At 41.4% G+C, this 15,906-nt stretch overlaps 2 protein-coding genes across 2 annotated transcripts; both read right to left on the reverse strand.

Annotated features, from left to right (window-relative positions):
- Nucleotides 1-1,256: 1,256 nt before the first annotated feature.
- LOC125515628 (disease resistance protein RGA5-like) lies at nucleotides 1,257-7,066 on the reverse strand. The gene is made up of 4 exons (XM_048681141.1): nucleotides 6,156-7,066; nucleotides 2,158-4,099; nucleotides 1,954-2,072; nucleotides 1,257-1,580 (listed from the first exon to the last, which is right to left on the reverse strand). Exons 1-3 carry the CDS (start codon nucleotides 6,983-6,985, stop codon nucleotides 2,052-2,054), a joined length of 2,793 nt encoding a protein of 930 aa, XP_048537098.1. The 5' UTR covers nucleotides 6,986-7,066; the 3' UTR covers nucleotides 1,257-1,580; nucleotides 1,954-2,051.
- A 3,277-nt stretch (nucleotides 7,067-10,343) lies between these two features.
- Nucleotides 10,344-14,800, reverse strand: LOC125515629 (disease resistance protein RGA5-like). The gene is made up of 3 exons (XM_048681142.1): nucleotides 13,777-14,800; nucleotides 10,753-12,740; nucleotides 10,344-10,604 (listed from the first exon to the last, which is right to left on the reverse strand). Exons 1-2 carry the CDS (start codon nucleotides 14,595-14,597, stop codon nucleotides 10,781-10,783), a joined length of 2,781 nt encoding a protein of 926 aa, XP_048537099.1. The 5' UTR covers nucleotides 14,598-14,800; the 3' UTR covers nucleotides 10,344-10,604; nucleotides 10,753-10,780.
- Nucleotides 14,801-15,906: the final 1,106 nt, after the last annotated feature.

Raw genomic sequence — 15,906 nt, forward strand, 5'->3', positions numbered from 1 at the left:
GAGAGATGGGCTAGCCCATTTAGCAGCTACATGTTCAACAAAATCTCAGTTGTAAGAAATTTCCAGACGGTTCCACTTTTGTTTTCTTTTTTGGTTTTTCCTTTTATTTTTTAAAACATTAAAAATTGTTTTTCTTTTCCTTTAAAAGCAGAAGAAAGAACGTAGATGGGCCCAGCCCAGGTCGCTGAGGGGTATGCGCCCGTTAGTGAAAACAGCTAAAACGGGCGCAGCGGGCGCTGTTTAGGATTTGCCTCCCTATTTGAGGCATTCTATATCAAACTGTCGAGGATTCGCACGGCCGAACGATCGAGAGATGGGCTAGCCCATTTAGCAGCTACATGTTCAACAAAAATCTCAGTTGTAAGAAATTTCCAGACGGTTCCACTTTTGTTTTCTTTTTTGGTTTTTCCTTTTATTTTTTAAAACATTAAAAATTGTTTTTCTTTTCCTTTAAAAGTATTGGAAATTTTAAAAATATTCAGGATTTTTATTTTTTAGAATTTCAATTTTTTCCCATTTTATTTATTTTTGGGATTTTGAAACTTCTTCACAATTAAAAATGTTCACATATTTTTGAATAATTTATGAATTTCAATAAATGTTCACACACTTTTATAAAAATGTTCATAATTCTTATTTAACGTTTAAGAAAATATTAATATACTTTAGAAAGTTTGCGTTAGAAAAACAACTTGTTCACAAACATTTCAAAAATTGTCCACATTTAAGAAAAATGTTCTCAAAATTTCAAAAAATCTCCACTTTATAAAATAATCAATGTTGCTGTGTTTTGTTTTGAAAAAAAAAACCGAAAAAACAAACCCGTTAGAACGTTGAACATGAAAAAAAAAGTCGGGCACTCGTTAGCTCGCCCAGTCAATACAGTGTTGCGAGCGCTTAATGGAAGCGTGGCACCACCCATCTCGAACCTGCTAGCTGCTGATGCACAGTCACGTGGAGATGAGGGTGCTGCCCATTGTAGGGTCGACGCAGTGGCGATGATTTAGTATATAAAGTTAGTACAAAGTCGGGTCATCTATTTTGAAACGGAGGAAGTACTGCACAGCATATCGTAGTACTATATGGTGGATGCAGTGACCGTTCCCGTGATAATGCAGACTTCCGTCTTCCAAAAAAGGCACCCATTAACGGCGTCCACAATGACAATGTAACTATCAACCGGCACTAATTAAGCAACCTTTTTTTTTGTTAATCAATCTAGAACAGGACTCTGCATGACCTGCATCAGCTCCAACTTTATCCAAAAATGTAAATAATAACGGTAGAATACTGTGAAACACCAAACACGTTCTATGAGTGACAAATTAGTTGTACGATCTAGAGAAAAAGTTCACATTTCAGCACACAATTGTGAGAGGCCGAGAGGGCAAGGAGTTCTCTACATTCAGGAGTAACCAGACTTCTTGCTAAGTTGCCAGGATATACGAAACCTCCTGAAACATGAGGGTACGTAGCCGGATTCAGAAACAACATGAGAAGAGAGGCTCCGTGACATCAACCGGCCAAGCGCTGAAATGTACATGCGCCGGCCCTTCAGTCACCCGGGCAGTAGCAATGCACTGTAAATCATGGGCACCATTAGATTTTAGCAGCGATGGCAAGCGCGGTATATATTGATTATTGAACTCTAACACCATAAGAGTAACAGTATCCATATTGTTGAGAAAATGCAGAAAGGCTTATGAATTGTTCAGTTCAATAAACTTTAACACTAGCAAACTAGTCGAGGAAAATCTCTTTGCCGAATAACTTGTTGAAAAAAATGACTACTAAAAGGGGGGTAAAGAAATGAATAATAACATCGTAGTAACGGTTATCTAGTTTAAGTACATGAGGGGTCAGCAAACAAATATATATTCTGAAGTAACGGTTATCTAGGACACAAGTCGTAGTATAGTAATAAGCCAGATTGAGATAAAATTGGCCAAGTACCTCAGTGGTAGTTTGTCCCTGGTAGAAAACCAGTAACTGAAACGACTTGCCAGGCAGAACTTGGATACATTCACCGCAATAGATTGACTGAAGCGATTTCAGCAACGCCTTGATGAGCCCTGCAAAATATAGCAAGTTATAAAGACAGACAACTTGGGGAGATGAGGCAACTGAATTGGGAGAGAGATAAATGTTGAGGCATACCACTGCATCATACTCTCCATCATAGAGTATAGTAGGATGGTTGGGATTCATCCTGGCTGCTCTCTCCATGGCGGCCTTTAAGTCCACATCGGCCCCAATCTCGCTACATGCATTGCACCTGATAGTAATAAGGCGGGGGAGGTTTTCAATCCCGAAATCAAAAGACTCGCCTTTAATCGCGAGAAAAGAAAGATAGAGTTTTTCTAAATTGGACATGGATCCTACTGCAAACATCAGATCCACCCCGAAATTAACACCCGTATCATAAACAAACTGTTTCAAGCATTGGAATCCAACTTCTCCACCAATTCTGACCCTTGTGCCTTCATTCACCCATGGTCGGCACAGATCCAGAATGAGCAGAGCAGGTAAGGCTCCAAGGATGCACAGATCTTCTTGCTCTAGTCTCGTCACCTCAAGTCGTAACTTCCGCAGGTTGACAAGGGAGCCCATCCATTTCGGAACTTGCGGGATACATGACGCATAAGTCAAAAGTTGTTCAAGACTGAGCAGAGTAGAGAAGAATTGTCCCTCTAACAAGTCGCCCGCAAACTCAACTTCAAGAAAACGAAGGTTCTGACTGACTAGGTTATCAAGGCAAGATGCAACGGCTTTCTTGCACTCCTTACTTGCAACTGCATGTTGAGTGTGATGATCAAATTCAAAACAGAGTTTCAACTTCTTCAGATTCTTGAGCTGACCAAGTTCTTGCAGGAGGTTTAATGGCTCCTTGAAGACCCCAACCTCACCCAACCTCTCCAGTGATTGCATCTTCAAAATTCCAGCAGGAAATTTAACCTTGCTGCAAACCATTAGGTTCACCAGCCTTTCTAGATTAACAATACTTGCAGGCAGTTCATGTAGCCCGCACCATCTTAGGTCTAGAATCTCTAAGCACTGTAAATGTCCGATCTGTTCTGGGAGCTCACTTATGTCTGTTTCTCTAAGGTCAAGGTACCTCAACTGAAATAACCCCACTATATTCACAAGATGATGGTTTTCCATTTGACTGCAATCTCTAAGGACTAGAACACGCAAATGCTTGAACTCATTGAGAGAAGGGATTTCCACAAGACCCGGAAATAAACTAAATGATCGGACATGAGACAATACAATGCCGCTTAGAACAAAATAATCTTCTCTGTCTTTCACTTGTATAGCGAGCCGCCGGACTTTGTTTTGTGTCCCAACGGTTAGATTAGGAACACCAACTAATGTAACAAAGTTTTCTTCAATGGACTTGAATATGATGAAATCAAGAATTGTGTCATGTACTCGACAACTCCACACATTGCCATATCTGGTCATTTCCACCGGTTGGATCAAACTTCTATTGATGAGCTCATTGAAATACTTCTCTCCTAACTCATATGTTGTATACCTGCCTTCTTTATGAATGAATCCTTCACCAATCCATCTCCTTATCAGGCCCTTTTTCTCAATAACAGAATCCTCTGGAAATATACTGAGATATAAAAGACAAGTTTTTAGATGAATAGGCAGATCAAAGTAACTAAGTGACAATATCTTTATCATTCTTTGGACACTTGAGTTCCTTTCAAGTGCACATCCAATTGAAGCTTTTACTTGATTCCAATGATGCTCTGTTTGTTCAGTGTTAGCCAGCAAACCAGATATAGCAATGATTGCCAGAGGTAAACCATCACATTTTTCCAAGATCTGGTCAGAAACTTCTTCAAGATATGCAGGGCAGTTTTCTTTGGAGTTGAATAGTCTTCCATAGAATAATTGTCTCGAGTGTACCATATTAAGAGGTTTTATATTATAAATATGGCCTCGGAAAGATGAATGGCACGAATGAGCAACATTGCTGATGCGAGTAGTAGTGATTATTTTACTGCCATAATTGCTTGAAGGGAATGCACACTTCAGAACATCCCATGACTCCTCCTTCCATATATCGTCAACAACAATCAAGTACCTGCTCATAGAATTAAGAGGGATAATAGAAAGCTTAGATATAAAGAGAAAAACATATATTCTTTGACAACGTATCATACTTGGAACAAGAAAGCCAACATAAATGTTAAAATGCTATTACAGACTAACCCCGCAAAAAAAATGCTATCACAGACTTAATTCATTATGTCGGTGGTAGAGCATCTCTAGCAAAGTCACCATATTGGCATCCTCCGTACCACATATGGAGCACACTCCATAGTCACCATGTTTGGTGCCTCCATAATCATGGGACCCAGTTGTTAATGGACATCCCTTTTTCGTGAACGTCCTTGCCATCCCGCATGAGGTAGGAGGCCCAGAGTTTTTTTTCTTCATGCCATGTGCAATCTACATGCAATGTCCATATAGAGTGTGCTCCAAAAGGCAACCCAAGACGGCATATATGGCGACTGGGAAGCCAGATATGGAGGGAGCTCAATAAATTACGTCAATCTCTTATAAGATGCCAAATCTACTAGAGTGCCTTTTTTGCCAAAATCGCCATAGTAGCGGTTATTATGGCCATAGTGCCGATATGATGACTCTGCTAAAGTTTCTCTTAGTCTAGCACATTACGTACTTAGAATGACAATGAGAAACTTAAATAGAATGGATGATGACCAAAAATAATCATATACCCTAGTTATTTTGAGAAGCATGCATCATCAAAACAAGACATAGATCAAGACATGATTTTCAATAAAATATATCAAGAACGCATCTAGCAGTTCGTGGCACACGGTCAAAAAGGGAAAGCCTACCAACCAAGAAGGGATATGCCAAACCAATCACGCCACCTGGTCCCTCTTCATGTGCTATACGTCCACATGATCCCTACAGTAATGCATTTGTTTTCTTGTGCCTTAAATTTGGGTTTTCGAAAATCTGAAAATTCATAGCTTCCAAATCGCGTGGGAGAATTCAGATCCGTTATCACTTGGAATCCCCAGAACAATCTCTTCGAAAGTAGGCCCCATTTTTATATGTATCGTTGAGGCTTTTCAATGCCAAATTTGGTGCTACATGGTGCAACTTTAGTACCACAAAATGCAAATTCAGTGTTGCGTGAACCAACTTCATGTGAGGTTGTAATTTAACAATCACGTTAACGAACTTCTTATTATGTGCGACTCAGCGTGCTGCTCCACACAACTGCCTATTAGTTCATGCGTAACTTCCCTCCTACCCATGGATATGCAATTTCATTGTTGGCATCCAACCCCACCAACCCTATCAGTGAGATGTACGACTTAGTCAGCTGCCCCGGCCAACTATCTAGCAGTCAATGTAGGACTCCCCTCCTACTTGTGGACGTGTACTTTGCACTATTTGCACACTGCATCAATTACCCTCTGAGTCAGACGTGCGACTTCGTCTCCTGGCCCGGCCAACTGCCTCGCAGTTGATGTATAGTTTCCGCTGCAGGAACCCCATGTCAACTATCCTACCGGTGAGATGTGCAATTTAGTCTTGCACGGACCAACTTCCTAGCCGTCCGTGTGTAACGTTTCCAACTAACAGGAAGTTAGCAGACAGAGCACTAATTTTGGTTTTCGAAACACTAAAGTTCGTTCCTGGAAAACAATAGTTGCATAGAAAAAAGTTCATCAAAACATATCCATGCCAGATCTAGTTTCGAAGAGCTCATCCTGAGAAACCTACTGGTGAAACATATCTTAATTCAGATGTTGGGTTAAAAAGTTATGACTTCTTGGAAGTTTTGACAATGTAAACAAATGTATAACAGGCATAGGTCGGCAGTGCCTGTGTACATAACGCGTCTTGTTTCATTCATGGGTCGGCCCCTGCGCATGTGCTTCTCCAGACCACATGCCCAAACAGCTGCCCCAAGTCGCGTGTTGCGGTACTGCGCTCTAGGCCAAAAAAGTGCAGCTACACTTTTAATCATTTGGGATATATTAACTATATACATGAAGAACTATATCAAAAACAAGTTTACTAGTATGTTTTCCATGTCAAATAACTTTCTAATTATACATTGAAGGAGGACGACTAGACATGGGTAGAAGTTGTACCTTTTATCTGCTAGGAAATCATTGATCTTGCTGATGACTTGTTGTATACTCCCTGATTTAGTGTCACCATATTTTTGACCAGTAACTTCACTAAGAATAGTCCTCAAGATACACATCATGTCTGGATTTCTTGACACGGATAAGAAATTGTGACACTCAAATTGCCCTTTGAGCTCCTGATACACTTGGTTTGCAAGGGTTGTCTTGCCCATACCTCCAGCTCCAACAATAGAGACCATCTTTATTTGGTGTTGGGTTGAAGCAACTCCATCATCTTGTGTCAACATTTTTATTATCTCACACTTCGGTTCATCAATTCCGATGAGTTTTGAGGCATGCTCAAAGATAGCAAGCGCTCTGGGGTCAACAGTTGCATTTCTGGTGCTGGAGAAATCGTCACGGTTCTTGTACCTTGCATTCCTCTGGCCCACCTCAATGATTTGTTTCTTCAAACCTTGAATCTCCTTGCCAATCCGATGATGAGTCTTCATCTTTCCCAACTTCCCTAGCGAGGACTTGATCTTCTCTATGAAACCATCTGGCTTTGCATCTTTCTGGTCGGCACCTTGCATGAAGTCATCGATAGAGTCCTCCATGTCATATGAGAGCTCCCTCACCGCCGTCATCCACACCTTATCCTGCACATCAGGATCCTCCTCCTCTGACATCTTCACGAGAAAGGCATGCATGGCGGCGAGCTCGTCCGTGAGGAACTTGATCTCGCCATGCACCCCCTTGAGACGCTTGTACTCGTCTCCCAGCAAAGTAGCCAGCTTCTCCAGGACGGGTTTCAGGGCCCCCGTCACTGCACTCACCAGAGCGGCCTCCATGGTTGAGAGCTTGTGAGTGTGGTAGCTAGCTAAGTTAATTTTGTGTGAGGGAGGATGAGTTGTGGCAGCAGCGTAGGTCGAATGGGTGCTCCCCACCTTAGCATCGGTTCATTGTAACTAAATAACGTGCTTTCCATGTAGTACCACCATGTGCATCGCACCGTTGCTCCACCGGAGAGGCTCTGTTAATTAACCTTAGATAGATGCTAACCCCGACGAGGAAGAAACAAAAAAAACTGCGTTGCTCAATGTCGAAAAGTGTGTGATGTCTCTGTGCTCGTTAATTTATGTTCAAAATGCATCGGAATGTGCAGGCGTGCGTACAGAGATCTGAAACAATTTGTCGACACGAGGTATATATTAGTACATTTTTGACAATACAGTAGTACTCCTCTTTGATTAGTTTAACTAACAGGTTGTCTGCACTCCATGTTAACTCCTCTAGATCTGCGCATGAGCTGTGCCTCTGACAGTCTAACTAGGTGTATTAGTTTTTTGTTCCCGAGGTATTCGTTTTTGCACTCGCCAGCTACTCCCCCGCCCCGGTTTATCAGGTCCCTCTTATTTTGGAACAAAATTTGACTTATAAATTGAACTACAAAAATTATAAATTGTATAACACAAAAAGTATATCATGGAAAACTTCTTTCAAATACAAATCCGAGAGTGTACTTTTTGTAGCATGTACTTTATATTTAGTTATTTGTAATATAGATGGTCTAAGTCTGACACAAAATATGTAGGGATCAAATAAATCCAAATGGATGGAGTAGCTTTGTTCTTCAAGACCTACGACGTCGTAGCTTTGTTCAAGATCGACAAATTACTGATGCCGGGGAATAAATACTAGATTTGTTTCATTTCTTTCAGCGAAAACGGAAGGCACTCCTTATTTCGAATGAGATTTCTTTTGAGAGAGTGAAATTTGAGTGAGATATCGGATGACTCGAAAGGGAAATTTCATAAAATTTCACTATGCATAATCTTAGGGAAGTTAAACTAAGGGCCCCTTTGATTTTAAGAAATTTGATAGCATTTTGTCAGATTTTGGATGCTTAGAATTTTTTCCTATGGGACCTGAGGATTTTTCCTAAGTATTCCTTCGCACTCTACTTGGAGAAAAAACAATGTAAGCATAAAACTTTTCCTTTGTTTTTATATGTTGTCCAACACTATTTGTTGTAAAATCCTATTGTTTTCTCAATCATGTAGGATTCAAATGGATATGTTAATACATTTTCCCCTTATTCATGAGAACTTTTATTGACTCAAATGTCCCAGCAAATATATACAACAAGACTCCTTCCTAACCCTTCATTCTCTCACACTTGGTCTTGCCTCTTGACAGTCGACTCCTGTCAGCCAACTTTATTGGCGTTGCCGCCTAGAATATGTTTGGGAGAAGAGCGGGCGATCTTGTGCAAATAGTAGGCCTAGATTTAGAGTTCCCTTAAGAAGGTGTGGCACTATGCAGGGCAGAAAAATGCTACGAAAGCAGGCGGGTTGCATCGGTGGCGGTTCTCCTGCGTGCGTTGCTCCTATGGTCGGAGACCCAGGTGGAGAGGGTGCCATCGCCTGCTCTTGTCTGAATAAGCTCACTTGGATCCAGCATCCGGAGGTTTTCTTCACATTCTTGCTTCCCTTCCATGTGCTCGAGGAGACGTGGTCAAGGCAGCCAAAGATCTCCCGCGAGGTGATGCGACAGTTTGGTCCCGGCGCTCATCCACGACAATGAGTATAGTAAAGCTACGGTGCATGCTAAGTCTCAAGTCCTTATGGGGAGATAGCGGGTTGCCAGGGAGGTTTTTGCTCAATATGGGTGGCAACATAATCTCCGGACCGGTCCACCTCCTCTTTCGACATAGGCATAGTGTCGTTCCTATATGACTTTATTGTAGCTGATATGTTGGTTTTTAATCTTTTTTTGTCAGACTATTGATGTTTGAATGTGTGCATCTGAACTATGTAGAGGGCGGTTGTTACTCATAATGTTCTTTATCCGCTTGATGCTACATTTTTTTGAATAATTAAAATCGCCCTTTATCTATAAAAAAAATTGGATGGCCGATGGTCGTATGGTGTCGGACGAGACTGTATCCGCTCTTTCCTCCTAGCTCGAGTGCCAAATGGAAAACATTTGGGCTTGGCCTTTGCGTCTCCAACTTTAGGTGGCGAGTACATTGCTCCAAGTGGTTCATACCCGGTGACAGTAGACTGAAGCTTTTTTAGGAGACTGGATTGCAATCTATCTTTGTGTTTTAGGGTTCTCTGTGTATTTAGGATTGGGTTGTTATTTTTGTTTTTAATTGGTTCTGTTGTAAGATGTAATGTGTCAGGTTTCATCTAATGCAACATTCTTTTTTTTTTGCGAGATATCTAATGCAGCATTCTAGGTCCATCCTTTACTACCTTTCTTCTGTTCAGGAATAAAAATACAACAAAACATGTTATATCCAACTGCATAGCACGATGCACACAATCCACGGAAAGAAATTCAAAAGTCTCAAAAAGTAAATTGACATAGTCTAACACAAGAATAAAACATACTAACTAAAGTGGAAGAGGATGGATCCAAAGTAGATCTGAAAGCGGCCATTTGCCGACATAGAAGGTATGCCCTCGCATTTGCCCAAGTTGATTCCACGTGAACCCCTCTAGATCTGTGTACGTTGCAGTGTTAGTTTTCCTTGCCCAAGTTATTCGTTTTGTAGTACTAGCTTTATCAGTCAGTCGTCTTGAGTTTGTTACTGATGGCCTGCTACTCGGTGTGTGTGTGTGTGCGCGCGCGCGCACGTGTTTGGAAAACCGACACCAAATCAGAGAGGTGTGTATACTTCAAAGTTGAGAACCATGGTGAGGAGGGGCAACTCTCTCTTGCTGTTGTTGGTGGCTTGTTTCCCTTAAAAACTCTACAAACTGCAAGCATAAAACCATCCGAATTGTAGAGAAAATGAGATGAGCTTATGATTGTCGCAAATCGTTTGCTTGCCATTTTAGTCTTTCTTATATAAAGACCGGCGTTTTCGTTCTTATGTACTCCCTCAACTACAAAAACGTCTTATTAGTGTATAGAGGGAGTATAATTAAAGCATTTGTTATAGCCCATCACTGGATGGATATAGCCTAATTAACTTAATATCTCATTTATCATTGCCATCAAATAATGGTCTCCCTGAAAAGTGGGGAAGACAAAAGCATTAAGACAAGCCAACATAGGAAGGATGTACCATTAGTCCATGACTGCTCTAAATACTATAAGAAGCCTATCACTAGTACGCCATCCAAATCAGACATAATAAACTCTCTAATAATCTGATCGAGCTTCCTATGCAATTTTCAACCAATTAGTGGAGGAGCGTTAAAAATAATGCTTGAGCATTAATTTGAGGAAGCACTGTACTATAGTTTACAACATGAAAATACGTCTGAAGCAAACCGGGTCAAACAGCGAGGCAACACTAAGGCCATTCGGCACATCAGAAGTACAAATATCAGTAAGGTCAAAAGGATGAAAGTTCACATAGATGACACGTCTTCAAATATTCTTCTATGAGGCCTATATCCCCCTCCAGACCATGAGTTCTCTAACCTCCAGCAAGATGCCACGCAAGAAGACTGCCTGAATCAGGGAGTGGTCATGAGGACGGGAATCAGTAACATCATGAGGACATACACAAAATTCTTGTTCCTTTTTAAGAACACAACTACAGGCAGGGTTATACGCTGCAACAATGTAAGACAAACATGAATCTTGGGAATTATTGTACCTGAAGTGCCAGCATGTCCAGGACGTAGTTAGCATCCATTATGCAACTTTGCTGGTAGACTGCGATTCACAAAGAGTAGTTTAGGATGGTTGGGATTTGCCATAGCTGCTCTCTCCATGGCAGCCTTTGCAGCCTCAACACCACCTTGAGCGCTTGCGTTGCCACTCACTCTGCATTCAACATATATGAGGCAGGGGAGATTCTCCAACCCGAAGTCATAGGTGTCACCAATGAGAGACTCTGTTTTGGCTAGATAAATCTTGATCCTTTCAAGCCTGGGCATAGATCCTTGTGCAAACATTAGCATCATATTATAACGCAAGTTCCTCAGGAATCGGAACCCATCTCCTCCACTGACATTGAGCTTGCCTTCTGATGATTTTGTTGTTTTTTCGAGATCCAGAGTGAGAAGAACAGGTAAGGCTCCAAGTATACACAGATCTTGTTGCCCAAGACTCTCCACTTCAAGGCGTAACTTCTGCAGGTTGACGAGGGAACCCACCCACTCTGGAACACAAGGAACTGCTGAACGCCAGGTAATTAGCTTCTCGAGGCTACGCGGGGCAGGGTACCACGGTTCCAGTAAGAAGCCGCTGCCATGCCAGACAGTTACAGAACGGAGGTTCTGCGTGCCCAAGTTGCGGAGAGATTTGTAGGCAATGAAACTCTTGCAGCACTCCTTGGTAACCCCAATTACTGGAACATCAAACAGATCAAGGTATATCTTCCTCAGATTCTTCAGCTGCCCGAGTTCTTGGAGAAAGTTCAAAGACTGACCGAGGGCTTCGACCTGTTTCAATATCTCCAATGCTTGCATTTTCAAAACTCCATCAGGAAATGTGACACCACTGTCAACAAGTAGATGCACCAAGCTACTGAGATTAGCAATTGCTCTCGGCAATTCACGTACATTGGTGTCTCTTAGGTCCAACATCTCAAGGTATTGTAGATGCTTGATTTGTTCTGGAAGCTCACTTACCCCAAGGTGCCTGAGGTTCAAGTACTTTAAATGAAACAACCTCCCTATATTTACTAGATGATGGTTTTCCAATTGACGACATCCACCAAAGTCTAGAACACGCAAATGCATGAACTCATCTAGAGAAGGGATTTCCATGGAATCCCCAAACACATTTAAAGATCGGACATGCGGCAATATTACATCCTTTAGTAGGAACAACTTCCTTTGATTGCCAACTTGGAGAGAGAGACGACGAACTTTCCTTTGCGTCCCAACAGGTATTCCGGGAACACCCACAAAAGTGACAAAGTTCTCTTCGACGGACTTGGATATGATGAAATCAAGAATTGTGTCATGAACTCGAAATCTCATCGTCCTATCATATCTATCGGACTCCACGGGTTGGATCAAACTCCTATTGACGAGTTCATTGAAATATCTTTCTCCTAATTCATGTACCGTGTACCTTCCTTCCTTCTGAATGAATCCTTCAGCAATCCATCTCCTTATGACAACTTTCTTCTCAATAATAGAATCCTCCGGAAATATACTCAGATATAAAAGACAGGTTCTTAGATGAGGAGGGAGATCAAAGTAACTGAGTGATAATATGTTCATCATTCTTTCCACACTAGAATTCCTTTCAAGTGCACGGCCAATCGAAATTTCCACTTGATTCCAAAGAAGCTCCGTTGTTTCCGTGTTAGATAATAGACCAGTTATTGCAATGATTGCCAAAGGTAAACCATCACATTTTTTCAATATTTTATCCATAACTACTTTAAGGTGGGCAGGGCAATCTTCTTTAGAGTTGAACAACCTTTCGTGAAATAACTGTTGTGCGTGCATCATATTAAGAGGCCTTATATTGTAAATATGGCCTCTAAATGATGAACAACATGACTCAGCGACATCTCTCACGCGTGAAGTGGTGATTATTATACTGCCAAAACTGTCAATGGGGAATGTGGTCTTAATGACATCCCATGTTTTGACGTCCCATATATCATCAACAACAATAAAGTACCTTCACATGGACGAATAAACATCAGCGTGCCTTTAAAATAGAGAGTGTACTGCAACTAAATAATTGAGACCCGCTGACATTGTTAACATATGGATTTGAATTGCGCAAGTTATTGACATACTACGTCTATACACATCCACATGCTTGTTTGGCATATTACAGAGAGCAAGGCGGTACACACAGTTTCAACATGAGCTAGGCGCACTGAAAGAAAATGATCAACATTGATAAATTTATGTTGCTAAGGAAGAGATGGGAAATATGATTATGAATTATCATACATACATAATTGTTTTGGAAGCTAGGGATCCTGATTAGGTGATCATGACAACAAAGCTAAAATCTCGTGCGGACCTAAAGATCTAGTGTCTTAAAATGAATATTGAGTAAATGACATAATATATAGAAAATGTTATCATTTCCTCTTAGGCTACTGATCTGGCTTATTTTTCCTCTCTTAAACCGTTTTGGTCTAGCCTAACCCTCCAAATATAAATTTTCCGGTTTTGGACAGCTACATCATGGTGACGCAAGGCCGCACACGATCGATGAATGTGGCCAACGCATCAGGACCTTCATCAAAGTTGCTCTTGATAGATTATCATGGGAAAGTGGCATAAACAAGAGTATATGGATGCAAAATGGAGGAAAGAAAATGGTAAGGCACATCGCATCTCAACAATACAAGTGTACAACAATCTAGACTATCTTGAAATGATCGGAGACACGATCACTCGCTAGGCATACACACCTATTCTTATATGTACTCTGTACATTATGTAAATTCACTTCTCTTATGGAAACCTACAAGGACATTACTACAAACATTTGACATCGCATTTCCTAAAAACATGAGAAATAATTTTATGGAATTTCTTTTTATATAAATCATACTAGTAATCTTCTCTTTATAAAGAAAAACAACAATCTGAGACCATACAGTAATTGTACTAGTAGTGTTCCTATGAAATATGTACCAGTATAAATATTTATATATTCAATAAATGTGGAAGGAAAATATATAGATAGTATATACCTTTTATCTAGTAGGCACTCTTTGATGTTGATAATTAGTTGCTGCACGCTTCCTTCTTCTGTTTCAGCATAACGTTGATTCCCGACTTTACTAAGAATAGTTCTTAGGATATTCATCATATCTGGATTTCGTGACATTGATATGAAAGCTCGACAGTCGAATTTTCCTTTTAGCTCTTGATACACTTGGTTTGCAAGAGTTGTCTTGCCCATTCCTCCAGATCCAACGATGGAGACTATCTTTAATAGTGATTTTGTTGGCACATGTCCATCTTCTTCTTTCAAAAGTTTGATTATCTCATTTTTTGGTGCATCCATTCCAACTAGTTTTGATGCATTCTCAAAGATAACAAGAGCTCTAGGGTCAACAGATATACTGAGGGTCTTGGAGAAGGTATCATGAGTCTTGTACCTTGCATTCCTCTCGCCGACCTCAATAATTTGTTTCTTCAAATCTTCAATTTCTTTGCCAATTTGACGCTGGGTCTTCATCTTTCCCAGGAAGAACTTGATCTTCTCCATGAAGTTATCCGGCTTAGTGTCTTCGTCATTGACATATTTCAGAAAGTCGTCTATGAAATCATCTATGTCATAGGACAGCTCCCGTACCTCATTCATCCAAACTTTATCTTGCATATCCGGATCCTCCTCCGCTGACATCTTCATGAGAAAAGCATCCATGGCGGAGAGTTCATGAGTCAGGGACTTGATCTCCTTGCGCACCCCCTTGACACGCTTGTACTCGCCACCCAACAGGGTGGCCAGCTTCCTGATGATGGGTTTCAGGGCCCCCGTCGCGGCACTCACGAGAGCCGCCTCCATGGTTTCATAGGGTGTGGAGAGCTAGCTACGAGCTCGCTAAGGTATGTTTGTGTGGATGAGTTGCTCTAGTACTAGCGGTCTAAGTGGGACAGACACTCCCTGGACAATTGCTTCAATCACAAGTAGTACTAGTTCTTCGGTATACTAGTACTCCATGTTAGTACTTGCTTTCTAACTAATCTGAGAATGTTAATTAACCTCAGATGCTAACCCCTAAGGAAACAAAGGCATGATCATTTATTTGTTAATTCTCCATGGTTAGTTGGTTCATTGTGCTAGCTCGCTGTTAGTTAGGTAGAGATTAGCCAGTTAGCTGCTGCTGGATAAAAAATTCAAAGGCAGTGGCAATTATTGGTCACATTAGGTCGAGGTTTTCCTGGTTGACACACTTGTTCCCACTTGAACGTTGTCGTGTCCTTTGTAATACTTAACTAACCCAACCTGTGTGCGCTGTCATCAACTATAGATACTTTCAGATCAGATCAGAACCCTATGCTATAATATACAGTAATGTAGAGTATATTTCTGCATGCCAAAGAATAAAATGATGTCTTCGGATGGTGCATCAACATCAGCTATGTTGAAATTTTCCTCTTGTTTTTCTAGGCAAGCAAGCGCAATTTTCGTGAACCAGGTGCATCTCCACCAACTGACTAGACTCTAGGCTTGGCCGGTTGAGTTAATAAGAAAAAGCTCACAATGAGATCAGAATTTTGCACGTGGTTCTCCAAATTTAATCTTCAAGTCGGATTTATATTTTAGTTGATGGAATTTCCTTTGTTGGATGAACTGTTTCAGCTGGAACTATTTTTCTATCTATGATCTACATATGCAAGTGCCCGAGCTGCTAGAGAGACGCCCTACTTGCTCCCAAGGGGGCGTCAGGGCGAAATCCTAGCCGTCGCCTCCTCCCGTCCCCACCCCAGCCACCCCGGTTGGAGGAATTGGGTGGCAAAGCCTGCCTACCAGCACTGGCGGAGCCTCGTATGGCAGTGATTTGCATCGGAGACTTCTGTTTCCTGATTCACGGGCAGTGACACATCTTTCTTTATCCCTGTATATGTTGATGATTTAAGGATTATTTTTGTCCTTGCGAGGTGACTCTCTACAAGGAAAAAGGTAGGCGGGTTGTAGCCTCCGTATTCCTGGTGGCGCTAGCTCTTGTGATTAGAAGTCTCCCACTCAGTGCAGACGTTTGGTGTGGTTGACATGGCCGAAGATGCCGTCTGCGTCTGCGACAATAGATTAGGTGAGTCAACTTTGGCTTCATGCGTGCTTTCTGCGCTTGTCTGAGGTGCCCTATGTGACT

The sequence above is a fragment of the Triticum urartu genome, chromosome 6 (assembly GCF_003073215.2).
Source record: "Triticum urartu cultivar G1812 chromosome 6, Tu2.1, whole genome shotgun sequence".
Classification (NCBI taxonomy): Eukaryota; Viridiplantae; Streptophyta; class Magnoliopsida; order Poales; family Poaceae; genus Triticum; species Triticum urartu.